The sequence below is a fragment of the Mustela nigripes genome, chromosome 13 (genome assembly GCF_022355385.1).
Source record: "Mustela nigripes isolate SB6536 chromosome 13, MUSNIG.SB6536, whole genome shotgun sequence".
NCBI classification, from domain to species: Eukaryota; Metazoa; Chordata; class Mammalia; order Carnivora; family Mustelidae; genus Mustela; species Mustela nigripes.
This window is the reverse complement of record NC_081569.1, coordinates 33,531,024-33,557,777: the sequence shown is the minus strand read 5'-3', so window position 1 is coordinate 33,557,777 and position 26,754 is coordinate 33,531,024. Positions and strand designations below refer to the sequence as shown.

The 26,754-nt window shown below is 49.8% G+C and overlaps 1 protein-coding gene across 1 annotated transcript in view; it reads right to left on the bottom strand.

Annotated features, from left to right (window-relative positions):
* THSD4 (thrombospondin type 1 domain containing 4) overlaps positions 1–25,799 on the bottom strand; it is a 557,289-nt gene extending 531,490 nt beyond the window's left edge. Inside the window, exons 1-2 of the mRNA XM_059371952.1 lie at positions 25,708–25,799; positions 3,365–3,472 (exon numbers count right to left, since the gene is read on the bottom strand). Coding sequence (XP_059227935.1) covers positions 3,365–3,393 — 29 coding nt within the window. The 5' untranslated portion in view covers positions 3,394–3,472; positions 25,708–25,799. The remainder of the gene's footprint in view (positions 1–3,364; positions 3,473–25,707) is intronic.
* Between the last annotated feature and the right edge of the window lie 955 nt (positions 25,800–26,754).

The following is a 26,754-nucleotide window of genomic DNA, read 5'->3' as shown; positions in this document are numbered from 1 at the left end:
CCCCCCCCCCCCCTCCCCCCTCCACCCCCTCCCCTCCCCCTCCCCCCTCCCCCCCTCCTTCTCCCTTCCACTTTTCCTTCCTCTTCCTCCTCCTTCCTCCTCTTTCTTGTCTTCTTCCTTCCCCTATTTTTCCCTTCTCTGCCCCGTTTCTTGGTCACTGGCCTGGGGACACAGACTGAGCCCACAATCCTTCCCAATGGCCATAGATCTCTCAATCTCCATTTTCACTGACCCATCCTACCTCAAGCATCACTATTTGGGGCATTCGCACACAAACACGTCTTCTCAACCCACTTCTTATTTCCTTTCTGTCTTCAGAAGCTGTTTCAGGTCCCCCAGAATGGCCGCCTTTCTCTTTCTCATTTCCTCAGTTCCTTCTGGTTGTATTTCTAAGTGAAGTAGCTGACAGGCATTACAGTAATATTACTTTGCTGAAGTGTATATCATGGCAAAGAAAAGCTTTACATTTCAGAAGACTAAAACCAGACACTTGACCTAGGGCCATCAACCTGTAAACCCCTTAAAACAATCCAGAACCCTACTTCATAAGATCTATAAAAATCACCGTCTACCTCTGTAATCTCTCTAATTACATCTGTATTTCTTCAAAACCTACTATTCAAAATAAGGATCACCGAGTCAACGTTGTTCCCTGCCAACTTAACCACTTGTCTGGCATTTTCAACTGTTTTGTTTTCCTCTGTGTTTTCATTTCAAACGTCAGCGCCGTCGACTTAATACGAAAGCATGCTGCGAGGGACAGAATGAGCCCTTGACCAAGCAGACCTGCTCGAGAGAGAGAGTCCTCCTGGCTGGCCATGGTAGGTGGCCCTCCCCACTTGTACTCATACTCACTCTACAGAAAACTGTGTTTGCTTCCAGTCAATCACTAAACAAATACATAAAGTTGTAACACACACACACATATTATATATATTTTTAAGGTGCATCATTTGGAGCAAGACTTTAAGAAATGTGTGTACTTCTGTTTCACTTAGTATCTCTTCTTCATTAAGTCGTAACAGGTGACAAAGACCCCCTAATGTGCCATGACCAACCCTTTGGCCCAAATGGATTTTCCTTGCCCTGAATTTGACATGGCATCCAGGCTCGTCTCCCGCTCAATGACAGCTCACTAACAAGAGTTAAGGTTTTAGTGTTGTTTTCTGCCCCTGGGTTTAACAGTGATTCTTTTTATGACTACGGACTCTGAGCAGGCCAGAGACACTCTTACCATGTTAATACTCAGGGTTTCTCTGTCTTTTTCAATGAGGGAGATGCTGGCTGGCTGCTTCTTTGTGGCTTGGCAAAAACTGGGGAGGGATTTTTAAAACCAGATCTCTGCCTATCAGAACAGTGAATCCCCTTAAATGGTCTTTCCTCTCAGGGATTCTCTTGGCAGCAAACTTCTTATTGTGACCTGTTTCCTCTTTAGGTACGCAAGTCCTCCAGCTTGTCCAATCGATCTTTATGTACTCGGTTGCCTTCATCAAAATGAACAAGCCCTTAACATCTGTGTGTGTTCATGTTGGATCATCTACCAGTGTTATCAAAGACAACTCACTCTTAAAGTAAACACAGCCCTTTGCCCAAGAGTATTTTTTAAAGCATTTATGCAAAAGTCACTCTAGCTCTGTTTTGTTTTTCAGATTAAAATAGATTTACAAGGCCTTAGAAACAATGCAAAATGGCTTATGAGTACCTGGCCTAAGGTACTCATGGAAAGCACCAGCTGAGCTCTTGCAAAGAATCACCCAACCTCAGAGCTCACAATGTGCTCTCTCCTTACAGTAGAGACATTTCTTACAAAGAAATGTCCTGCTGAGTCGCCCTGTTCAAGCGACCTCTTCGGAAGGACCCTAACACGGGGGGCCTGATAAGACTTTCGGAGTTCCATCCCAGGGGTAACAAGACCACATCTAGCTTTCAACAACTCCCACCCTGCTCACTTCTAACCTGTGGGCAATTTCTCCGAGAAAATGAACAGCCTGGAGGGGAGTCCCAGGCACCCCTTGAAGAGAGACAGGCTCCAACCACCAATCAGGTCATTACAAGAGGTTCGTTGTTTTGCAGGGGCATCGGTTAAAATTATGAAATTCCATCAAGAAAAAAAACTTGGCAGAAGGGAGCTCTCCCAAGCAATGGCCTTCCTTGTGTGCCTCGGTGGCCACATTTTGGAGGATCCTCAGTACTTGTCGGGGCCTTTCTGATGGTGGCCAGACTTACACCTGCTTCCCACATGGTGAACCCAGCTTTGGTCACCCACTGCTCTTTTCAAACCGGTTCAGTATGTGACTGTGACCACTTCTCTATCCCCCACTGGGTCCTGGCACTCACACACGCTGTGGTCCTGAGCTGACTCAGTGACCCAATGGCATTGCTCACTGCCCTGTGCTTAGACAGGGGGCCATCGGAGCTTCTACAAACAGGATGCATAGCTCGTGTCTTGAAATACCCTTTAAACTACTTTTCAGGGGCGCCTGGATGGCTTAGTGGGTTAAGCGTCTGCTTTCGGCTCAGGTCATGATCCAGGATCCTAGGATCGAGTCCCACATCAGGCTCCCTGCTCAGTGTGGAGCCTGCTTCTCCCTCTCTCTCTCCCCCTCCCTCCCACTCATGCTCTCTCTGGCACTCTCTCAAATAAAAATATAAAATGTAAAACATTAAAAAAAATTTTTTTAATTAAAAAAGAAAGGAAAAGTTTGAAGAACAGACTCAGCAGCACAGACGGCAGGTCCAGAGCCACAAGCTCTCCTCCCCACCCCTGCAGCGTACATCCCGGATTTAGCAGCACGGTCTTCCTACGCACAAAACAGAGATACTACTGCTCATCCTACTTAGCTCGCCTGGTTGACATCAGGATCAAATAGAAAATGCAGGTGAAGGTCAAGATGTTCTGAGCAGAAGGAACCAGAGAGGTCATTTTAAAGCACAGCAGATCAATGAAGTCAAAATCGGTACTGATGGGCCGGAGGACCCAAACTGTGTGAAGTTCTCCAGGTAATTCTAGTGCGCGGCCAGGATACAGACCCACAGATTCAGGAACATCTTTACTCAAAAATATAAATCTTAATCCTGGAGGGCCCCTGGGAAATAGTAGAGCACAGAGTAGCAGCGAAGCTGCCTAGATCTCAGTCCGAGAACCTCTCCCCACAGCACACGGCTCCCTAGGGCTTGCCGCCCTCATGAAGAGCAAACTCACCACACACACACACACACACACACACACACACACACACAGGGTAGCAGAGAGATCGCTGACGTGCAGACCCGTGAGGCCAGTAACTGCAGAGACTACACTGTAAAACTCAAATATTGAATTTCCTATTTTCCCGCTGTCTTTTTTAAAAGGTTCTCCACTTACCTGAACGACCCCATGAAATGAGAAACCATGATGCTCGGCGTCCTGGAAGAAGCAAGGGCGCCTGTGAGATGTTACTAATTTTCCACAGATGGGAGTGGTGTCCGGCTCCTGCAGAAGGAACAACAATACGATGTTCAGCATCATTTGCTTAGGAAGATCCTAGAGCCTTAGTGGACCAATGAAACCAGAAGTGAGCAAATGGAAGACATTAAAACAAAAATGTCACCGCCCAGTTGCGGTTACAAGATTTCCCAATCGAAATCCGATTATATAGGCACAGGAGGTAACAAATTTATAGAACACTTAGTACACGGGTTGATCCATAAAAGATGTTCCATAAATTACTATTAGTGCGATTGTCTCAGAGTCCGGCTCATAGCAGAGTTAGCATTGGGCAAAAGATGGCGTTGGAAACCTAGTTCCCTCTATGAAAGGCTCCGTGACCATAGGAAAGTCATCTCTCCTCTGTGTGTCTTGGTTTTCCCAACTGTACTGTACAGCTAAAAATACAGCCTAACAGTCAAAAGAAATGGACGGATACATGGCACAGTGGGAGGAGCCTTGGAAACACTGCCCTACGTGAAAGAAACCAGCCCCAAGAGGATACGTACTACATGGTTCCATTTACAGGAAATGTTCGGAATAAACAAACCTACAGAGACAGAAGATACATTAGTGGTTGCCAAGGTCAGGAAGGTGGGGAGGGGCTCACAGGAGGTACAAGGTATCCTCCTGGGGTGACAAAAATGTTCTCCAATTACACTGTGGTGACGGCCGCACAATCCTGTCAAGGTATTAGCAATCACTTAATCGTAGGCGTCAAATCAGTGAAGGGTACGCAATGTGAATTATATCTGTGATGCTGTTTTAAAAATGCAGCCTGAGAGCTGCCACCGGTGGTGGGGAATCAGGGAGTGGACACACGGGCTGTGCTCAGCCCAGCGCCTGGCACCAAGCGGCATACATCCTCAAGTCGCTCTGCCGACATCAATGCACAAAGAGGTCAGGCGACTCTACAACTGTGTGATCACATTAAAAACACGACGGTAGGGGCACCTGGGTGGCTCGGTGGTTAAAGCCTCTGTCTTCGGCTCAGGTCATGATCTCAGGGTCCTGGGATCGAGTCCCGCATCAGGCTCTCTGCTCAGCAGGGAGCCTGCTTCCTCCTCTCTCTCTCCCTCTGCCTACTTGTGATCTCTTTCTCTGTCAAATAAATAAATAAATCTTTAAAAAAAAAAAAAAAAAACTAAGACAGTAGAACCCCTTTACTCAGAAGCCCTTACTAAACAGACTGAACACCGTCAAATGAGCCAACAGTGTCAAAGGTAAATTATAAACAGCATCAGAAAGCATGGGATGGGAGGCTTGGCTGGAATGTAGTAGAACCTGGGAAGAAAACTCATGGCCCAGCCTCCCCTCTTCTTGCATCTCCTTTCAGGAAAAGGCAAATAGAAGAAGCAAGGTTTCAAGGGGTCCTCTCCAACAAAGCCAGTTTTCCAAAATCACTGGTTTCCACATTCTTCCCAGGACTTGAAATTTCCTTCCTCCTAGAAAAGGATAGGGTAGGGAGGGGGAGATAAATTATAAGGACTTAAGAAAAGACAGCCATGAGAATCACAACATTCCATTTCCAGGGAAAGATAATCAAGATTTTAAAAGTTACCACCAGCCCTATCTGGGTCTGTTAAGAAAGGAAAGCCTCTTAACTGTAATCACCCCTAATTAGCCATCAGCAACTCATGAAATTACTCATGGCATTGAAGACCCTCAAATTCTTGGGTCTCAGCCAGAAGTCAGCTGAGATCCACCAGGAAGAAGGCCAACAAGTGTAAACTAGAACAGTTGAAACTCCTCTGAATCCAAAGCAGGGTCGTGCTCTTGGCTGAGGAGTGGGTATGTGCGAAGACAAGATTTGACTCGGGAGGAGGACAAAATCTTTGCCGAGCTGCTAGTAATAATCAACTAATCAACAATTATTTACTTATTATGAGATTCAAGGAAAGGATGAGCGAGTGTAGTTCTGGCTTTATAATCTAGCTTCGGTAGATAAGATTTAAGGACATGGAATTGTCTGAGGAAAGGATAGTGTTATCTAGAACAGCACGGGGTAAACAGTATTATCCAGAGACCCTAGGCACAAATCAAGCTCGATACACCATAACCAGCACGACTCAGGTTTGAGGCCAACATCCTCGTTCATGAACCAGCTGACCTTCGGCATTACCACTCTTGTCTCTCAGTGTCCTCATCTGTAAAGTGGGGATCCTTTTCGAACTACCATAGTGTTGTTGTGAGTATTAAATATTAAGACTGCACGAACTGGGTGCTGGACACACACACACACGCGCGCGCGCGCACGCGACACCACAGCCATGGTCTCTGTCCTCAAGGAACGGAGTCCAGATGCCGGAGGACTACATACTTTAACTACATACTTTAACCACGGAAACTGAAGGAACATTACAGTTGTGCTAAGCACCTGGAAAGAAGTCTAAGGTGCCTCAGAAAGGATACCGGGCACTGGTCAGGGAAGGGTCCGAATGAGGAAGTGACGTTTATGCTGGGGCTTGGTGGGTAGGCAGGTGTCAGCCAGGTGCGGAGGGGACACTGCAGGGGGAGGAAGCCCTGCGTGGACAGGCGTGGGAGGACCAGGGAGGAAGAGGGAAGCCGTGTGGTACAACATGGCAGTGGAAGGCGAACGTGAGAGGACCCGACCCCCTATGGAGAGCTAAAATCCCCAGCATGTGGTAAATGAACCGCCAAGGGCATGAGGGAAAGGGAAGTGCCAATGATGACATCCTCCAGACTTCCAGTGGATGGAAGTAGCAAAACCAGGTGCCAACGGAGCTTTTCTGGGTTTGTCAGGAAAGGAAGGGTGATGCTGAGGAAAGAAGATGTGTTGCAAAGAAATGGCTTCCAAATCTGACAAGTCAGCCAGAAAAACAGCTTAAATTATCAAAACAATTTGAAAATAGATTTATAGTCACTGCTAAGAACTGTAAACCCTGTCCTCTCTGTGTATTTTGCCTTCAGACATTTGCTGACAATAGAATGAAGCCATCATGATTAGCGTGTCATCTTAAAATGGGATTTCTTTCATCTTTATCTTATCCTTTTATTCTTTTTTTTAAAGATTTTATTTATTTATTTGACAGACAGAGATCACAAGTAGGCAGAGAGGCAGGCAGGGTGGGGGGAGGGAAGCAGGCTCCCTGCTGAGCAGAGAGCCCAACGTGGGGTTCGATCCCACTGGGATCATGACCTGAGCTGAAGGCAGAGGCTTTAACCCGATGAGCCACCCAGGCACCCCTCCTTTTATTTTATTCTAAGAGAGAAGAGAGAACATATGGCGGGGAGTGGGGCAGAGAGAGAATCCCAAGCAGACTCCACACCCAGCACAAAGCCCAATGTGTGGCCCGATCTCGTGACCCTGAGATCAGGACCAGAGCCAAAATGGAGAGCCAGATGCCTAACTGACTGAGTCACCCAGGTGTCCCAATCTCATCCTTTTAAAATGTATATTTGGGATGTATGTTTTATGTGGTCATATCATACATTAGTTAAAAAAGGATAATAACCAAACAGTACCCGGGACTTAACACGTGTAAACATTTTTTACCAATGGAGGGTGCAATCAAAACCGTCTGGAGGCCACTAACCTAGAATGATTTTTAAATAACTTCTTAATCGGACTTGATTCACTACTTTTTTTTTTTTTTTTTAACATTTATTTAATTAATTTATTTGACAGACAGAGATCACAAGTCAGCGAGAGGCAGGTAGAAAGAGAGGAGGAAGCAGGCTCCCCGCAGAGCAGAGAGCCCCATGCGGGTCTCGATCCCAGGAGCCTGGGATCACCACCTGAGCTGAAGGCAGAGGCTTTAACCCACTGAGCCACCCAGGTGCCCCGCTACTTTTATCTCATGGTATGGCTGATGAGCTTGTCCAGCAGAGCTGGGAGCTGCTCTGTTTCCTGGGTTCACTTGTCCTTCCATGATTACTGTGGTGTTAAATCAGTCCTACTTTTCAAACTGCGGGTCACAACCCCTTAGTCTGTCATGGAATCAATTTTGTGGGCCATAACCTACCCTTTTTTTTTTTTTTTAATTTACTTCTTTATTTTAGGGGAGGGAGGGGCAGAGAGAGAGATTGTCTAGCACACTCCCCGCTAAGTGGGAAGCCCAACACAGGGCTCGATCTCACAACCCTGAGGTCATGACCCAAACCAAAATCAAGAGGTGAGGCTTAACCAACTGAGCCCCCCAGGTGCCCCACAATCTGTGCACCTGAAAGAGAAAAGTGAGAGAGCAGAGAAGCTCACGGTGTCCATCGCACACGGGGAGGGTAACCGCGCCTCGTTACAGATCACGGAATGGTTTAAATGCCCTTGCTCAGGAAGACCAGAAGTCATGGCAGGGTTCTAACTGATCAGGCAGGATAAAATCATGAAGATGAGGTGAAGCCACATTATCCAAGCCCCCGAAAAGCCACACCAGGAGAATTTTGATGAGTTGGCCGAAAAGAGCCATTGTAGGTTCTGGACCAGGGAGGTTTGATGAGGGAAGTTTCCCGAAAATTCATCTGGCAACACTGTGCCAAGCTAGCGAGCTGAGGAAACATGCTCTCTGTGGAGCCGATTCTGCTTTTTGAGGTTTGCTTCTGTTGATTTATAACTTTTCTTGACAGTGATCAAAAAACCCAACAATCAAGTTCCAACATACACTCCCTGGGCGATGAAGGCCAGACCCTATCTCCTTTCCATAAAAATACTGCAAGAAGGCAGAAGAGTTGCCTGATTCAGGTCAGGCTAAAGTCACAGTCCCCACACACCAGGAGGAAGTGTCAGGGGATTCCAAGGCTTAGTATGGTGGAGACCAAAAGAGCTACAACAGGTCTAACCTGGGGCAGAAAATGCTTCCGGATCCCAGAAGAGGCCATCGTGCCCTGGATAATGGCACTGTTTTGCTGCCTCTACCCCAGAGGCCCACCTCTGAGGATCTTTCCTTCCCGTTCTCTTCATGGCCTGACCAGAACTCCTGGAAAAACCCACCCGATTTCCACATACCTTCGAAGAGAAGGGTCTTCTCAGCCTCTCGTGTCTGGGTTCTGAGAAACCCACTCCGAGGCCACCCCCCAAATCCAGGGTCAAGTTCCACTTCCTTGCCTTCCCCCCACACTTGCGCTTCTCCCTCTAGAACTCCCTTGATGGAAAGTAACCAATCGCACAAACAAAACCCCCACTCCCTGTGGCAGGGGAAGGGACTCACCCCAAGAATGAGGACCAGGGATTCCAGGAGGCAGTTTCAGACACTCAATAAGCAGTGGGGGCAAGTCTCAGAAGCTGCCCTTTCCTTTGTGAAAGCCACCCCTTGAAGGTCCTGACAGAATGAGAGCCTCAGGATTGGGCCTATGTTCAGCCCTATCCTGTCATTACCAACACCTTGTTCATCTCCGCCATCATTCCTGCCAACTTTCTTCTCACAGACCGCGGCCAGCCGTTTTCATGCCTCCTGACATTCTAGTTGTCTATGGATGAAAGGACCAGGATGTAGGCTCCCAACATCGTTGTCCAATCCATGACTGTCTTCCATTATCAGTCAAGGGGAAGAGGAGTCAGGAACCAGCTTTTACTAAGCATCTGATATGGGACATGAATCATGCGATTTAATCCTCACAGTAAACCTGAGGCGACAGGGTAGGTGGTGGGTAGGCCTGGGACTTGAGCACAGATCACCAACACCAGAGCTGGTTCTTTTTTCATTCTATTAGAATTGCTGCCTCCCACCCAGCAGAGATTCATGCTCAGCTAGACATTTAGTAAATGGATGGATGGATGGATGGTTGGTTGGATGGATGGATGGATGGTTGGTTGGATGGATGGATGAATGGATAAATAGAGGGAGGGAGGGATGGATGGACGGATGGTTGGATGGATGGAAGGTTAGTTGGATGGATGGATGGATGGTTGGTTGGATGGATGCTCCCCTCAGGGACTAGGTGTGCCTCCCCAATTTGCTGGCAAATGAAACACTGTAAGATATGAATATTTACTGTGCCATGAGCTTCGTTTAGAGCAAAGCAAACCAAGATGAGCCACTTAATAATCTATTGTTTCAGATTATAATAATCATGAGGCTGAGGATGCTAGCAAACATCTACTCAATGGCTACCATGTGCCAAATGTCATTCTCCATGCGTGATATACCTTAGCTCATTTTATCCTCACAACCACCTTATGAAAGGAGTACCATAGGGAAATGGAGGTACAGGGAAGTTAAGTCACTTTTTCGAGCCAGCCAGCTAGTAGGTAGGGGAGTTAGGATTCAAATCCAGGCAGCCTGAGGCCAGATTTTATGCACTAGATCATCATTTGACACCGCCTTCTAACCCTCATCCAGACAGGACTGGCTTAAAAGATCAGAACAGAGACATGTGACTTTCACTTCTTAGACAACAGGGCCCAGGACTGATTTCTCTCTGCCCTTGTGGATACTCAGTCAACAAATGGCTGCCCTAGAACCAGAAGGAAGACGGTGACCGCTCCCCCTCCCCAACAGACCTGTGCTGCCTCCACGGAGGGCGCGCCCCTCCCAAGCCCTCTGGTGGCTGTCATCCTGCCCCACAGCCCCACAGCCCTTGCACAGAATCTCGCCCGGGGCAACTGGGTATTCAGGCCAGGGTCCCAGGAACCTCCCAGCCAGGTCCCATTTCCAGCCTCTTCCAGCAGGGCGAAGCCAGCCACGAGAACATTCCCTCCCCATCCTCTGTGCTCGCTCTTGCGTCCTACCCCCTTGCAGGGCTTGTCCTTTCTTCTCTGTCCTAGGCAAACTCAGCCACATAATTCATTTCTTCCCGAGACTCCATTCTGCAAACTGCTGGCTGACCCGGACCAACCTGCAAACCCACAGAATCCAATTTAGGAAAAAATGTTTGAAGAGCCATTGAAACTCCCTGGATACTTTCAAGCAAACACATTTACAGCAGGCTTGGTTACTCAATTACTAAAACACCTACCCCTCCTTTCTTACCTGGAGGAATTGGTAATCAGCACAGATTAGTTAGGGATTTCAATACAAATTGCATCATTTTCATGGTCATTAACACTGGTGTGGTTTACATTTGTTTTCAGTCCTAAAAAAACGTTTCCCAGGTAACTAAGGAGAATATTCAAGGTCAGAAAAATCGGGAAGGCAAGAGATTTAAAATAAATGAGCCATTTGTTCCTGCTTCTGTACAAAGTTGCTTTTTCAATTTCGAAAAACACAATACTATGGATCACAGGCAGAAGATCTTTTCTTTTCCCCAAATATTACGTAGTCATTTGATTACAGCACTTGATAAACGTGGTTAAATGTCTTTACTTCCCAGTAAGTCTCCAGCAGAACTCCAGTCTAGCAATTGTCACAGTGTATCACTGTGACTTGCATTTGTCTTTCACCCTTCTAACACAGAACTACGGAAGAGCACAGGCTCTTCTAAAAGGCTTGTTTTTTACTTTCTGAAGACTAGAACAGCGCCTGGGGCACAGTAGGTGCTCTGTGATGACAGAAAGAATTTACATTCAGTCTCACTTGGAGGGCTTTCTCTCCAAGTGATCACACTGTGTTTCCAAGCTACTGTTGCCCAGCCCAGGCCCTGAACAGCCACTTTGCTTCCATGGTAATTGTTAAGGCTTTCTGAAATTAACATTATTGATGACAGTCTCCAGCCCCCTCCCGAAGCCTCCAATATGCAAATAAACAGCTGTGATGGGCTGCTGGCCACCCCTACCTAGGGATCAAAAACACCCAGAAACAGACCCAGCCCTCCTCCCCACTCAGGACTCCATCTCTCCCCAGCACCCTTTGCCAAGAGCAGTTTGTAATCCCCGCATTGTAGTTATCAAAGGAAACAAGATCAGACTCCCACAGCTGAGCTCTGCCTGAGAACCACAGACCGGCTGCCCAGGACCTCTCCCAGATGATCATCCAGCTCATTCCAAAAACCAGCTTGGTCAGAGACAGGTGGCCATGGGACTAATGGCAGCTTTGGCTCAGGCTGAGCCTTGGCTCCTTTTTCCTGTCGGGGAAGGAGAGTGGACCAGATGCACTAACTCTAAAAGAACAGATTCCTAGAGGGCAATTACCTCATTCGTCTACAAAATGGGTCCAGGTGAGACTTCAGCGCTGGGAGGAAGATAGTGCATGTGGTATTTTTCCAGGAAAAAAATTCTCTATAAAATTAGGCACGTTTATATATGTTCTCAAGACAACCCTAGAAGGTAGGTGCCCTCGACCTCCACATTATACAAGAAGGGAAGCTGAGGCTGTGAGCAGTGAGGCACTATGTCCGCAGTCCCAGAGCTAGTGAGTGAGCGGCAGGATTCGAATCCCGGCCACTGGAAAGCAGTCTCTCCCGACTCCTGAATGCACTCCCTCAAATACACATTTCCAGGAAGCTCTCGTGTTCACACTGACCTAGTGCACAACCCTCAGACTGCAGCATAGGCCTCAGCAGCGGGGAGCCACTGTGTGAGGCTGTGTTCCGCACTGCTCACGGCAGGGCGGCTTTGGCCTTGAGTCCTGGAGATGTCCTCAGGACCCACACGCATTTGCCTAGCCAGAACACATCCCGGCTTCGTACTGCTCGGTCACCACCAATCAGCCAGTCACACGCTCTGCCCTCAGTGCTTCTGAATATCGAGGGGAAAGGAGTTGCCTTTTTTTTTTTTTGCTTGGCTCTTGGGGCTTCTTCTGCATTGACATCTGAATTATGTCATTATTTTTTTAAGTGATAGAAATCTAGTCAATGATTTGTAGCAATCACTGCTGTGTCGTGGATGCCGAGAGGTTCCATATGTCTTCACAGAAAGAAGCAGAAGCTTAGCAAATGACTCTTACTTCCTTTACACAATTCTGTGATGGGCCGGTATTAGGCAAAGCTGAAATCAGGTGCTGTGATCAAAAGATTACGATAATGTGAAACAGACAGCCATGTCATGAATTAGGAAATATACTTAAGGAAACCAAGAGAAGCAAGTCATTGGAGTCAGAGGTCACACAGAGGTCAAGGGGGACAATACAAAGGCACTGGCTGTAGAAGAAAGAAACCGTTACCATAGCCTTTTTCTCTAGTGTCAGTGGCCATGCAAATCTGTACTCTTCCTGTCTCTTGTGTCTGCTTTGTTGATGCTCCCTGTGACCCAAACCAGGACAAGAAAAAGATCAACCGTAACTCAGCCTCTATGAATGAGCTGTGCATGCATGGAAAGGACTCTGGACCTCTCTGATCATTGTCTCAGGGCTCTTTCCTCTCCACTCCATCTTCTACCAGGATCAACCGGCTCCTCACTGAGGTCCTTACAGTGTGTCTCTGATTTCCCTGTGAACCTTTTTCAACCATCAGATGGGCATGTTTCTGGGTTCTCTACTCTGTGCCACTCACCTATGCGATTGTCCCACTGCCAACATGACACGGTCTGGATCTGTGTAGCTACTGAAGTCTTGAAACCTGGTAGACAAATTCCTCCTACTTCATTTTTCTTCTGCAAAATTATTTTAAGAAGTCTGACTACAATGTACCATGGTATGGATTTCTTTGGGTTTAACTTGTTGGAGAGTCACTAAAGTTTCCTGATTTCTACGGGTCTGTACCTTAGCCTAACCCCAGGAAGTTTTAGTGCACTGAGTATTTTTCAGTCCCACCTTCTTTCTTCTGCCTTAGGATTTCAGAGACATTATTATAGTCCTACAGCTCCCTGAGGATCTGTCCTTTTCCCCCCTTCCCCTGTCTGTTTTCTCTCTGTGGCTCAGATCCGGTCATTTTTATTGTTACATCTTCAAATTCAGTGATTTTTTTTTTTTCCTCTGTCATCTCCGTTCTGTGGTTAAGTCCATCCCCATGAGATTTTATTTCAGTTATTTTATTTTTCACCTCGAAAGCTGTCATTTGATTCTTCTTCATGTCCGCTATTTCTCTTCTGAGACTTCCTTTTTTTTTCCTCCTTTGTCTCAAGCATGTTCATTGCTCCCTGAATCATTCTATGAAGCCTGCTCTAAAGTTTGCCAGATAATTCCCACATCTCCATCATCTTGGTGTTGGCCTTGATTGTCCTTTTTCATTCAGTTGGAGATCTTCCTGGTTCTCGGTGTGATGAGTAATGTTCAATCAAAACCTAGATGTTTTAGGTATCATGTTATGAGGCTCTAGATCTTACTTAAACCTCCCATTATAGCTGGCTGCCTTTGAGCCTGCTCCTGCAGGGGAAGGAGGACCCCATATCATTTTGGCCAGGGGAGATGGAAGCCCAGATTTGCCACTTGGCCTCCACTGACGTTGGCAGGGGAAGGGGAACCCATCATAACTGCTGAGCAGGGATGGGAGTTCAGCTCTCCAGCATGTCCCACTCACCCTTCCCTGGCTGGAAGGGGTAGGAATGCCTTACTATTGTACCTTATATGGCCTCCACTGGCACCACTGGTGGGAGGTAAAGGGGAACGAATAGCCTCGTTACCAGGTGGTGTTGAGTCCTGACTCTCCACGAGGCCATGTCTGAACACCCCACTGGGGAGAGGGATGGATGTCTTATTGATGCTGGATGGGAACGAAAGTCCAGGCTCCCCATATAGCTCAACTGAGAAAAAAGCCCTCAGAAATGGTCTAGGTTGTCACCATGCACTTAGGAATGAAGAATGAGATGGAGAATGTATGGCTGGAGGTCATCTGGCAAGTTCGTGCAAAGTCAGGGCTCAACACCCAGGCCCCTGGCTCCAAGATCACTTGTCTGTAAACCAAAGAGCTCCTAAGGCACAGGAAGAAGTCAGCCCCCCAGCCAAAGCAATAACGAAAAGTCTCACCAGCCAAAGGATAGTGGCTGCCTTCTTTCACATCCCACCAGACCCCAGGCCAGAAAGCACACGTGGGTATGCACCATTATCCTCGAAACAACACAAACATACGTCTACTCAAGACAGGTCTTCCGTCCAACACATACAGCAAAAGCATACTCGCAAGCCAAGAGCTATAGCATCACGGTCACCTTCGGGGCTGGTGGTCTTCCATCTGGAGAGGATCCTGGCTTTCCTACCATTGGAATCCCTGAAACCAAGATACACCCAGGAGCTGCAGAACTCGGAGCAGCCAGCAGGCCAGGCGTCCCCCCCTCCTGGCTGGAGAGCTGAGTCTGCACCCAGCTGGAGGCGCCTTTCCCAGACCCAGGGTCTCTCTGGTCTGGCCCCGGCTGGCCGGCTGGTGGTCTCAGCCCAGCACTGCTTATTCTTCTGCAAAGGAAAGCTGGTGACCCGGGAGGGGAAACTGCTTTCTAACAGCCTTTGTTTTCATTTCCATTTAAAAAGGTTAGTGACTTTACTGCATGTGGAAAGAAGCAAAGCCACAGTTTCAAAGAGGCTCAGCAGGTTTGGGGGCTGACAAAATACACAGAGCTTTTGGGTGGGGAGGAAAAGAAAGGGAAGCGAGGGAACAAAAGTTTAGTCCATGTTCACCATGTGCCAGACATACGCCTGGGTCCTCCTCCCATGCCTTCCCCTGGACTCTGCAGTAAAAATTCCAGCCAAAGTCAAGTTCCAAGGCCCCTACCACAGGTCATCACGCTGTTGAGGGACAGGCAGAATTGCCAGACTCTGCAACAGGATAGGATAATAAACAATTTCATGGGCTACAACTGGAAGCAGGGGATGGAATGACATAACAACGTGAATAAAGTCATTGGATGCCCAAATTTTTGAAATAATATGATTAAATATTTTTAACTCACAAGAATAACTGCTTAAAGAATTACAGGCCATGGTGAAGTCGTTGCCCACCTTGGCATCAGCCAAGATGATAAATGCCCACCATCGTTTGAGAGAACTCGTGAATTAAGTTACATCCTCTTACAAGCACTCAAACTTGGGCGAGTGCTTTTGTTAACTACTGGGAGATTTTAACATTCACTCTTGTTATAATTGAAAACAATTCTCAGGCATAATAATCATCTAGGCGAGGGGTCAACAAACCCCTGCCCAGGGAGCCAAACCTGACCCGCTGCCTGTTCTGAACTAGAAAAAAATAGAGAAAATCAGAAAGATACTACTTAAGGACATAAAAATCATGAAATTCAAACTGCAGCATCCGCAAAACAAAACAACAAGAAGGTTTCCCTAGAACACAGGCTGGTCCACATCTTTAAGTCCTGTCTATCGTCCTCTCCTGCTCCAAAGGCAGAGGTGATTTCTTGCCACAAAGCCCCTCCAGCCTGCAAAGCAGAAACACTAACTCCCTGGCCCTTTATGAAAAAAGTGTGCCGGACCCTGATCGAGGCCCTCTGTCAAACGGTGCTGCCAGATTAAAAACACAACAAGATAACGAGGAACCACCACCACCACCAGCTCTTCAGGGAGCTAAAGAGCCATCACGGGATCCTCAGCAACTTATGAATGAGTCCACGGAGCCACAGTAGAGATAACGCTGACCCCCCACGGGGAAAGCAACATCGGAGCACAACGACACTTTCTGAGAAATGTATCGAGCATGGCCACATGCTCTGCTCTTTACGTTTATTTTATGGGAACAAAGTAAGTCAATTAGGAGAGATCTGAATCCTGGGAGGTCTTCAAGAAAGCCGCCCTCCCATCAATCCAAGAGCCTTCTATTTCCTTCCCCTCCGCCCACATGGTTTCCCTGTTAAGGCAAGGGACCCCCTCGGGTCTCTGAACTCCCGCCAGTCAGAATCTGATGTCCCTCTGCTGGCCCCCAGCCTTCCTCCTGCAAAATGTTTATCACACCCATCATCCTCTCCGCCTGCCCCCTCCCCAAGGCTGTGAGTACCCCCGCCAAGGGCAGGGAGACCGTCTGCTTTATCTTTAAGATGGTAAGTAAGGCACATTGGAAGCCCCTCACTTCAGTGGAGATGAACGAACACTGTCTCCTCTAACTCTGACCAGTCACACCTGTGACTACTGATCCATTTCACATACAAGGAAGCGGATGTTCAAGGAGGTTAAGCTGTCCCCAGCCACACGGGCTATAAGTGGCAGAGTCAGGACTGGGATTCACACCGCTGACAACACAGGTTGAAGTTACCTGAGGCGCCTCGAGGCTCAGAAAGCACTGGAACCAGGAATAAGGGACTGCATGGTGCTGCCCAGACAGGACCCCCAGGGCAGAAGAACAGGACATCAGAAGCTGCCAAAACCTTCTGCCCCCGCTCTGTGGAGAGGAAGCAGCCAGCCACCAAAGACGACACACGGCTGTCATTCCATTTCCAGGTGAGCACCGGACGAACGCTGACATGACTTCTTGTGCGGAACTCGGGGAGTCCGCCCCTCACCGCGCCTCTTGCCCGGAGTGAGGTGCTGAGTTCCTCCGGTGCCCGCATGAGCGCAGAACAGAACCCAAGAGGGAAAGGGAAGGGAAGACAGAAAACAGGCCCCCCTTTTGTTTCTCAGCATCCCCACCTTGACCTCCCAGGTGCATTTTCTCCGCAGCACCCTTGAGCAGCGCGGAACGCTGTGAGCATGGCTCCGGCTTTGGACTTGGTCATTCCATGGATGGGAACTGAATTCCCAAACAGAACATGAGACACGGAGGGCAAGGACACGACACGCCGTACCAGCAGGCTGAACAGTGACATTGGTAGCCCCGATTTTTTTGATTAGGGAAAAACTAGAGAACAAACCAGACTGTGAACTAAAATGATGGTAATCGTCATTTATGCCTAAAAATGGGAAGCCTGACTAGGTTAAGAGAAATGTTTACACAAAATCATAGTCTCTAAAAAAGACAGATGTGCGTGTCCTTCCAGGCAAATCAAGGAGAAAACAGAAGTGACAGAGAAAGAGGAGGAAGGGAGGGATGCTTTGGTAAAGTTACATATAAACTCAAGTTAAAAAAATTTTTCTTGTGGAATCATAAATTATACAGTGTTTCTGGAAGGCCGGTTGGCCCATAGGTATCAAATACCTTTGGAGTCTTTGTATAGTATGTCCCTCAAAGAGCACTAATGCATTTATAGAAGTATCCCAAACATGCACGGAACAAGCAGTTTTATTTGTGAATAATGTTGAAACACTGAAAATAATCAACATGTCGCCAAAGAGAGGGTCATTTAAGCAAATAGTAACATTTCTAAAAATACTCTGCAGCCATTAAGAACATCGTGTTTCAGAAGAATACTGAATATTTAGTATCTAGGGAAAAGGTTTATGACTTACTGTGAAGTGAAAAAAGTAGTGAACCAAACAATATGTTCAGCATGATACCAATGTTATAAAACTCTGCGTGTGTGTGTCTGTGCACGCGCACGGAAAGAGACTACAAAGGCACACATTACAAAAAATAGTCATCACTGTTTGGGGAATTATGGGTCATTTGTGTTTTTCTGTTATTTCCTAAGTTTTCTACAATAAATACACCTTGTCTTTGTAACCCCCCAAAAATCAAGTCCGATACTGAGAAACTTAAGCAGCAAATCAGCGGAGCCGCCATCGGCAGGCCTTGTTTGCCACTGCAGGCCACCTGGGTCCCAGGTGTCACAACTGACTGTGCAGCTGCTAAGATGCCCATGCAGCACCCACCCTAGAGAGACTCAGGCAAAGGTCACTCTCAAGCCGCCCCCCACCCCTGGCCGGCTTCTCCCAAGCACAGGTCCACTGCACCCACGCCACCTCGCCAGGACGTCTCCCACAGACTCCACCGACCGCATGAGCCAAGGGCAGCGCAGCAAGGTATCTGGAGGACAGCAGCTGGTCCTGGGCGCAGCCAGCCAGCCAGGCCCGCACCTGCCCACACTCCACACTCGCTCCACCTGCCAAAAGGAAAACATGCGAGCCCGTGTGCTGCGTCTGTTCGGAGGCCGATACTCCATTCCCTCTCTAAGCAAAATCACCTTATATTTTACTTTAAGACTGGGTTATGTGGTGATAAAAAGGAATGAAGGACTGATCCGTACTTCAGGAGGGATGAAGACATTAATCTCAGTGAAAGAAGATGTTGTTAGGGCTCCATTTATCTGAAATGTCCAGAAGCCAGAGAGAGAGAGAGGAGATGAATGGTTTCCAGGGGCTGGGGAGGAGAGAGGGTGGGGAGTGACTTCTAATGGGCACGGGGTTACTTTTGAAGGTGATGAAAATATTCTGGGATTACATAATGGGTGATGACTGCACAACTCCGTGAATAAACTAAAAACTACTGAATTGCACACTTTAAAATGGTGAATTTAGGGACGCCTGGGTGGCTCGGTTGTTAAGCGTCTGCCTTCAGCTCAGGTCATAATCCCAGGGTCCTGGGATTGAGCCCCTCATTGGGCTTCCTGCTCCACGAGAAGCCTGCTTCCCGCCCCCCCTCGCTGTGTTCTCTCTCTCATTGTCTCTCTCTCTGTCAAATAAATAAATTTAAAACTCTTTTAAAAATAATAAAATAAAATGTTAATTTTATGGTAAGTGAATTACATCTCAACTTTTAAAGAATCATAAGTGGGTCATAATTAGACTTTTAAGGAGTTACCATTCGACTTTCCAGTGGGTTCCAATTAGATTGAGGCACTAACTGGCCCATTGGAATCAGATGCTTAGAAAGTCAAACGTCACTCTGCCATCTACTTGCTGTGTGGGCAGACTCAAGTTCCTTAACCTCTCTGTGCCTCACTTTTCTAGGCTGTAGAACAGGAATAACAATGTCTAGCTCACAAGAATTATTGAAAGAATGCAATAAATTAATGCTGGTAAGTCCCAGAACCTTATACAGAGCTCTGTAAACAGCAGCTCCTTCTCCTGAGCAGGCCAGAAGATCCCTTGGACTTCAAGCAAAATGAAACCCTCCGCCTTGACCGAAACATCACTAGAGTCAAGCAGGCCCTGGGTACTTGCCTGTTTTGACGAAGACACTAAATAGAGCCAGAGGCCAGGATGTCAGTGCACACCATGTAAAGATATTCAAAGCTTGAAGACATTGCTCCATGCCGAAGGCTCGCCTTATAACCAGCAGTAAAGCCCCACCACCCCCTGAAGTCCAAAGGGCCTCCTGTCCACTGCCGGCTGTGACCCTCCTCCCAACCATTAGATAAGTGCTACTATTATTAGCCTCAATCAAGGATGAGGCAATGGGAGCTCAGAGAAACCAGAACAGGGGACAGAGCTGTGACTTGCGTCTGGATCAGCCTGTCTCCACTGTTCCTAATACGGCTTGCAAGGCAGCTGCCCTCTCTACCCTCAGCCTTTTTGCTTGGGGCTGTCAGGTCACAGCACGGCGGGCCACGGGCAGAGCTGGCCGGCAGTGGGCATGCGGCAAGAGGACGAGGCAGGCGTCCCTGGCCATCCACTGCGACCGGATGCCAAGCATGGAGGCAGGGGGCGAGGGGCAGGGCAGTGTCACCCAAAGGGCAGCCGGAGGCTAGGAGCCAGCAGCAGAGGGAGAGTAGAGGGGGGCCAGAATTCAAGGCACGTGAGGGTCAGGGGTCAAACAAGCGAGATCAATCAGAGAGAGCGTCGTCAGCTCCCCCACAGCAAGTTTTGGAGATCCGGAGGAGATGCTCTCATGCCTTTCCCAGAGAAGCCATGATCTCTGGGCTCAGCTCGAGAAGCCCGGGGAACACGATGGCACTCCCAGGGGTCTAAGGCTGCTGTGAACACGTTACACGCCCACGCATCTTACCCGGATCTGTGCTCTTATCACCCTCTTTTCACAGACCGGGACACTACAGCACACAAGGAAACTGTCCAGGATGCCACAGCTTGGCGGAGGCCGAGTCAGAGCCCAGGAAGCTGGGTCCCTGAGGCTCCCAACCTCAGCATCCCTGCGCTGCCGCCCCATCCAGGAGAAGGTGGACCCTGCTACTGGAGATGTGGACCAGCCAGAGCCACATGCCCTCCTCCCTGCCTTAAAATGCCACGTGGTCAGAGGCACTGCCTTTTGGGAGGAAAAGTCTGTTCGGCAACTACCAATTTGTAATTTGCTGATAGGATCGGAAGGTTTCCAAGAAGGAATCAGGTAGAGCCGTCTCCCAGCTGTCCGTGTATCCATGTTCAAAAGAAAGTAATCTCTCTTGATTGAGCCTCCACGAAAAATGGTTAAGTCCGAGGTGTGGCTTGTCGCCCCGGACCGCCCCCTCAACGCCTGGTAGTCACATGGCTGCATCCAGGCCATAAATCAAAGGCCATGCTCCCCTTTCATCAGATGCCTGTAGATAATTCCCTCGTGATTTCCCTGCTGGGGCTCAGAGGGCCACGGCCCAAAGGGTTAACATCTCATTTCCTCTGTCTTTCAAGCCTTAATCCCCATCCTGAGCTGGGTGCATTCCAAGCCCACCTGGAGCAGGTCAAGACGCGCCCCAACCCATGGCTGGCCCTTCATTTCCCCTGGCAGGAGATTAGATGGGGTGCCCATTAATCACTCATTACTTGGGTCCTCACTCCTGGCCAGCCCTCAGGCAGCCCGCCAGCTGGCAGGGAGGGTGGGGCGGACCCGCCTGCTGCCCAGCCCGGGCCCCGGAGCTGCCCAGGGTCACCTTCCTGCATCGAGGGCCCGGCTCTCCGGCTCTCCGGCTCTTCTGGACCACGCCCAAGGGGAGAGGGGCCGTGGGAGAATACCGCGGAGCATCACTGAAGGGACCTGCTTCTGTAGGGCTCACCAGAGGGGACAGAGATGGGCACAGTCCATTCCGTGGGAAGGTGAGGTAGAAAGAGAGGAGATGAGCAGAAAGTGGCCGCTCTCCCAGGACAGCTAACCAGCAACAGAGAACACCCTGCTCGTCTGTTTCTGAGGTTCTCCCTTGGGGGATCTCAAGGGAACCGGGGAAGGGAGTGGAGTGGGGAGAGGCTATTGAATGGATAATTCATTACTACTACTACTACTATTACTACTACTGCTACTACTATTATGCAGTATAAGTGTTGATCTCCCATATTTGGACAATTATTCAGACACAAACCCCCTGGACTTGGGGGGCTGAGATTATATTTAGCGCACATACTGAGAGCTGCCTGCCTGTCAGACCCTGACTGGGTACACAGAAGGTGAGAAAAACAGGGTGAGAACAGGCACCGAGCTCCTACTCCATGCTGGCCTTTCCCTAATGCTCAGCGGGCCTACGCACCGGTCCCCATACCAGACTCCAGATGGCTTTTGGCCATCCCTCTGTCACACGCACCAGAAACTGTGACTTAAGGGCTTATAGAATAAAGGGGATGTGTTGGTGACCAGACCCCACTCTGGCAAGGGAGGTGAGACTTACCAGGCCAAGGAAGTGAGGGGCTAGCATGTCGTGTTTGGCCTTATGGGGAGGGGGTGGTCCCAGCTCATTTTTTAACCTCAGAAAACCTGGGGCTTTCAAACCAACCTACCTGATCTTGCTCCCTGAGCCTTGCCCAGGCCAAGAAATAGATCCACAAGGAGCCTGGTGGGGCTGAGCTTGCGTACCTCTGCAGAGAGGGGATGGGGCATGTTTACAGGACTGAACAGAGATTCCCTTTGACTGAAACAGGGCTCTCTGTCTCCGCCTGGCTGGGGCCATGATGCACCACTGCTCACTCCTTAGAGTCAAGGTCAAGGCCTCTGTTAAAAAGGTCACCTAGGTCACCCTGTGACCTAGGATAAAGTGATTGATCAGCTCACCACCTGTCACCAGAACCTCCCTATGAAGGCAGCCTAAGGCAGTGGTCCTCACACCAAGCGTGTAGAACAATCAGTTGAGGCAGTCTTTAAACAATGCCAACTCCCAGGCCAGCCTCCACCCTAGAATCTGGTGTCTTCCTAGCCAATGTGAATTCGGATTCCGATGTCCCACAGACAACCCTTTCAGGGAACAGTGAGACGGTGGAAAGAGCACCTGACGGAGAGCCTAAGGGTTCTAAGACTGAGGTTCAAAACCTGAGCTGTTGACCTAAGGCAAGTAAGCTGGAATTTTCTTCCTTGTAAAATTCAGATTATACCGTCTCCCTCACAGGTTGCTGGGAGGATTAAGGCATCCGGCAGAGCACACCCCAGTGCTCACAAAACGTGACCTGAATGAGTTCATTGGGCCAGCGAGGTTCCAGAAACCAGAGAAGTCAGTTCTGAAGGCCTGGAGAGAGAAAAAAAGGGCAACACAGGCGCAGAAGTGAGGAAGGGGTCCCAGCGTCAGCTCACAGGTCCTCAGAGGGAGAGGGAAGTGGGGGGTCCAAAAGAGGGCAAGAGTCCACGAAGTCTCCTCCAGCCAGAGAGCCTCCCCCTTCCCGGCGCCTGCCCGTGTCACACTACAACTTCTGGCCTAACACGGCTCATCACTGTTTTTACAGACAAGAGTCAGTAATATGGTCCCCTCACATCTAAGCAGATGTAGATAACTATCACAGTTCTGCACGCACAGAAAAGGAGAGATGGTGGAGGGAGGGAAGAGAAGAGACAGGAAGGAAGCTGGGAAGGAAGCGTCGACACAGCCATGCTGTCAGGCCAGCAAGAGCTGGCCGTGGGCTGGCACCAGGCTACGCAGCCTGGAAAGGCTCAGGAAGGAGAAGCCCAGGGGCCACTCTGGAGAAACTTCAGGGGCCTGGGAGATGAGGCCGGCCCGCCCTGGACGTGTCCAGGCTGTGTAAGTAGTAAATGCAAAGGAGGCGGGAGAGGACTTCAGCTGGGTTCAGGGAAGACTGAGACAGGTGTGTGCAAGAGAGGCTGGGGTGTACTTTCTGGCAGAACCGAAATTCTGAGCCGCCGTTAGAGTGCACACAAGCCCATCATAAAGACACCGGGGACATCAGGGAAGAGGTGGGCGGCTCTTGAATCAGCTCTCTCCAGCCCTTCGAAACTGACTTCTCCAGTGAATTAAGATAGTTCCCACTGCCCAGATGAAGACTAATCCTTGGCCTTGGCTACCATGTCTACACCAGCACGTTCATGTCGCTAGGTCTTTGCTCAATCTCTTCCTCTGTCTGCTATGCCCTCTCTCCTTCCAGCCTTTCCCATCTCCTTGAACTCCTCTTCATGCTGCAAAGCCCAGCTGTAATTGTCCTAGCTCCTCCCATGCAAGAAAAGACTCTCCCTCATTGGTATTCCCAAGGTTCTTCATTGTTTCGTGGTTACTTTTTTTTTTTTTTTTTAACATCTTTTCCTCTCCTGGGTGGCTATTTATCATCTCTTAGGCTGTCAACAGATCCAGGGCATGGATATTGTCCTGTTCTGAGTTTAAGCCTTAGCACATGATACCAGTCCCTGGAAGACAGCAGATGCTCAAAAAAATCAGCTGGACAAGAATTAAATAGAAGTGAATCCTGGGGAGCCATTGTGATTTCTTGAGAGGAATGATGTGGCAAAATCAGAATTTTAGGAATATTAATCTGTCAGCATGAAAGAAGATGGATTGAAATGAGAAAAGTGACTCGTGGCTGGGAGTCAAGAGGGGAGATTATTACTGTAACGTGGACATGGTTTATGGAGGGAGCAGAGAGGAGAGAGACAGGAAAATGATCCCCTGTGATATCACAGAAGAATGTGGAAGGAACTTGGTAATGAACGCGCTATAAACGTGGGGGACGGAATAGGGGCATTGAGGGCACTCAAACACTCAGACTGCCAGCCAATTAGGAGGCAAAGGGTACTATGCGGGGAAATGCCGGATGAGAAGGGGATGGGGGGTTCGTGCCCCACCACTCTTTAGAATAATTGGCTGCAATCACAATAAGCATTTCCAGGCAACAAAACAAAACAACCCCCCACCCCGAAAAAACTCTCAGTTAAAACATCCAGCCCTGATCTTACTCCCAAACTCCGGACTGTATTTAATTTTACTCATTTTTTCCCTAGCAGCCAGTTAGAAAGATTTCTTCAGGGTAGGAGATAGTGACAGGGAGATAAAAACCAATCCGAGTGCCCTCTGGGAGTTGGGCGGGGCAGGGAGGTCAGGTGACCTCACCTGACCAGCCCTCCTCTGGAGAGGTCAGCCAGGTGCCTCATTCTGTAGGGCCTCCAGGATTCTTGATCACCCGAACCCACTTCCCAGGCCAGGACCTCTGGGAAATCCCTGCTCCAGCACTGCAGAGGGTTATAGGAAAGTCCCAGGACTCCCATCTGCTTCCTCGCATTAATTCCAGGACTAGGATTTTGTTTTCTAAGGAATTCAACTATGATGCCAACAAAAATCTGTAGGAATTGAGTAGTACCGTATTTAAATTGCATATTTAAAATGTTTGCTTCCTTGCATATTGAGACCCAGGAAGATCTATTAAGCCCTTTATCAATGAAGCAAAGACAGACGCAGGTAATGCAGGTTTTAAGAGCTGTGTGATCTTTGAAAAATTTTTAGACTGTTACTGTGCCTTGGTGCCTCCAGCTGCTAGGAAAGTCAGACAAGATGACTCCTTGGACCTCTCTCGGGTCTCCCTCCAGGTCTCCTAGTCCGAATTCCAGCAGGCATCCACAATCATTTCAGCTACCCAGGTCCACGGGGGCACAGAGGAGACTTGAAGAGACGCAAGCATGCACATTTAATAAGCAGCAGGGGAGGCTGGGGGTGGGGTGGGGTGGGGAGCGGGAGGCTGGGTGTGGACTGCTTGGGAAACACCAGACCCACAATTTCCAGACGCTAAGTGGGCCTGAGAACGCCCTGAAATCCCCTTCCCAAGTTAGGGCTGATGGTTATTTCAAAGGAAAAAAAAAAGAAAATACGAACTTCCAGATCTCTGCAGCCCTAGGAGCTATTTCTGAAACAGCCAGTTCTATAAGCGCGCCAAGGACCGCAGGTACTTGGGCTGCACTTGAGGAAGTGTCCGGAGTTGGCGGAAACAACCCATCCACTCCGGCTCCCAGAGGCGCTGGGCTGCAGCGGCTTAGCTCAGACACACACAAGGATTTGAGGCTTTCTAGAAAACGGCGTGGCCGAGGCCCCGGGCCGGGGCTCCTTGCGCGCCAACCGAGACCGACCAGCTCTCCGGCCCGGGGCAGAACAGAGGCTAGGCTCGGTCGGGGCGCATCGGCTGGGTGTGCACTCGCCGGTCCCCCTCGGCCCCGGCCCAGGGAACGCAGGGCCCCGACTACGGAATGGCCCAAGTTGGCTGTCCCTAGAGTTTCAGAGGTGGAGGGTGTTAGGGTGAGTGCTGGCGCCGTGACCAGTAAATCCCCAAGGAAGGAAAGGAAGGGAAGCGAAGCGAAAGGAATGGAAGCGAAGGGGAGGAGAGGCGGCACAGCCGTCGGCACGGACCTAGCGCGCGCTGGCTCCCCAAGCCCGGCGTGGGCGCAGCCCCGCGGCGCCCCGGACACACCCACTGCGCCCCACCGCCCGCGCCTTCGAGTCCTGCGGTCCCAGAGCGGGCCCGAGAGGAGGGCAGCGGCCCGGCCGGGTCGGGTCAGCGCGGACGGGGCGCAGGGGGCGCGGGGCGCGCGGCACGGGCGGCTCTGCTCACCTGGCGGTCCGCGTCCCGGATCGGCCGGCGGCCGCCTCGCCTCGCCCCCGCGTGCTTCCCGGCGCCCGGCAGCCCGGAGCACGCCGCATGGATGGCCGCCGCCGCCGCCGCCCCGCGCCCGCCCTGCACGGGCTCCCGCTGCGCCCCGCTTCGGCGTCGGGCTGAGCGGGCGGCCAGAGGCTCGGGTGCACGCGGAAAGCTGTGGCTCGGAGTTTGCGATCGGGAGAACCGGGATCCGCGCTCCTTCGGTCCCTCCTCCCTCCCCCACTCGCGGCCTCCCGCTGTCATCTGGAGCCGCTCCTGTCGCCCCCTGGCGGCCGCCTCGGGAAGAACCGGCCCCCACTCCACCCCCGCGACCCCCGCGAAGGGGCCCCTTGCAAACAGGAGCGGGACTGAGCCCTGGGTACTGGAACAACGGACATCATCCCATAAAGAGGAGGGCGGTCTAGACAGGAAGGTGGCGAGAGCGGAGTGAAGCATGGTGCGGATCGACCAGGACCCGCTAGGGGAGAGGAAAAAGGGCTGAGACCAGAAGGTAAAAGAGGGGCAGATAGTCGAAGGCCTTGAATTACGGGTTCATCATATCCTGGGTTGTGGGAGCGCCTGAATGACTGAGGTCCAAGAGGGGCAGGCGCATCCTTGTGTTCGGAACAGTCATTCTGACTGCAACAGGACGGGGCTGAGGCTGAAGCAGGCAGCGGGCAAGAATACCGTTGTGTACCAGAGCAGGCAAGAAGGCAGGACTGGAAGGATGGGGAGGGAGGAGCCCTCCTCTAAAGGGCACAGAGGTCACCCGCACTTGCCCGCTCAAGTACAAGGTAAGACTCACTGGGCTCCCAAAGGTAATGGAAAAGGACCAGAGCACTCAAGTTTTCAAGGGGCATGAGGTAGACGTGAAACACAGTCCGCAGCGATTCAGCATTGTTTCCTGTCCTATGCAAGTTACCCTGGCGGGAAGGAAAAAGCCTGCGGCAAACCACCACCACCACCACCACCATCACCATCATCAAACTTTGGTCTGTATATCCAAACCCTTCCTCTTACTAA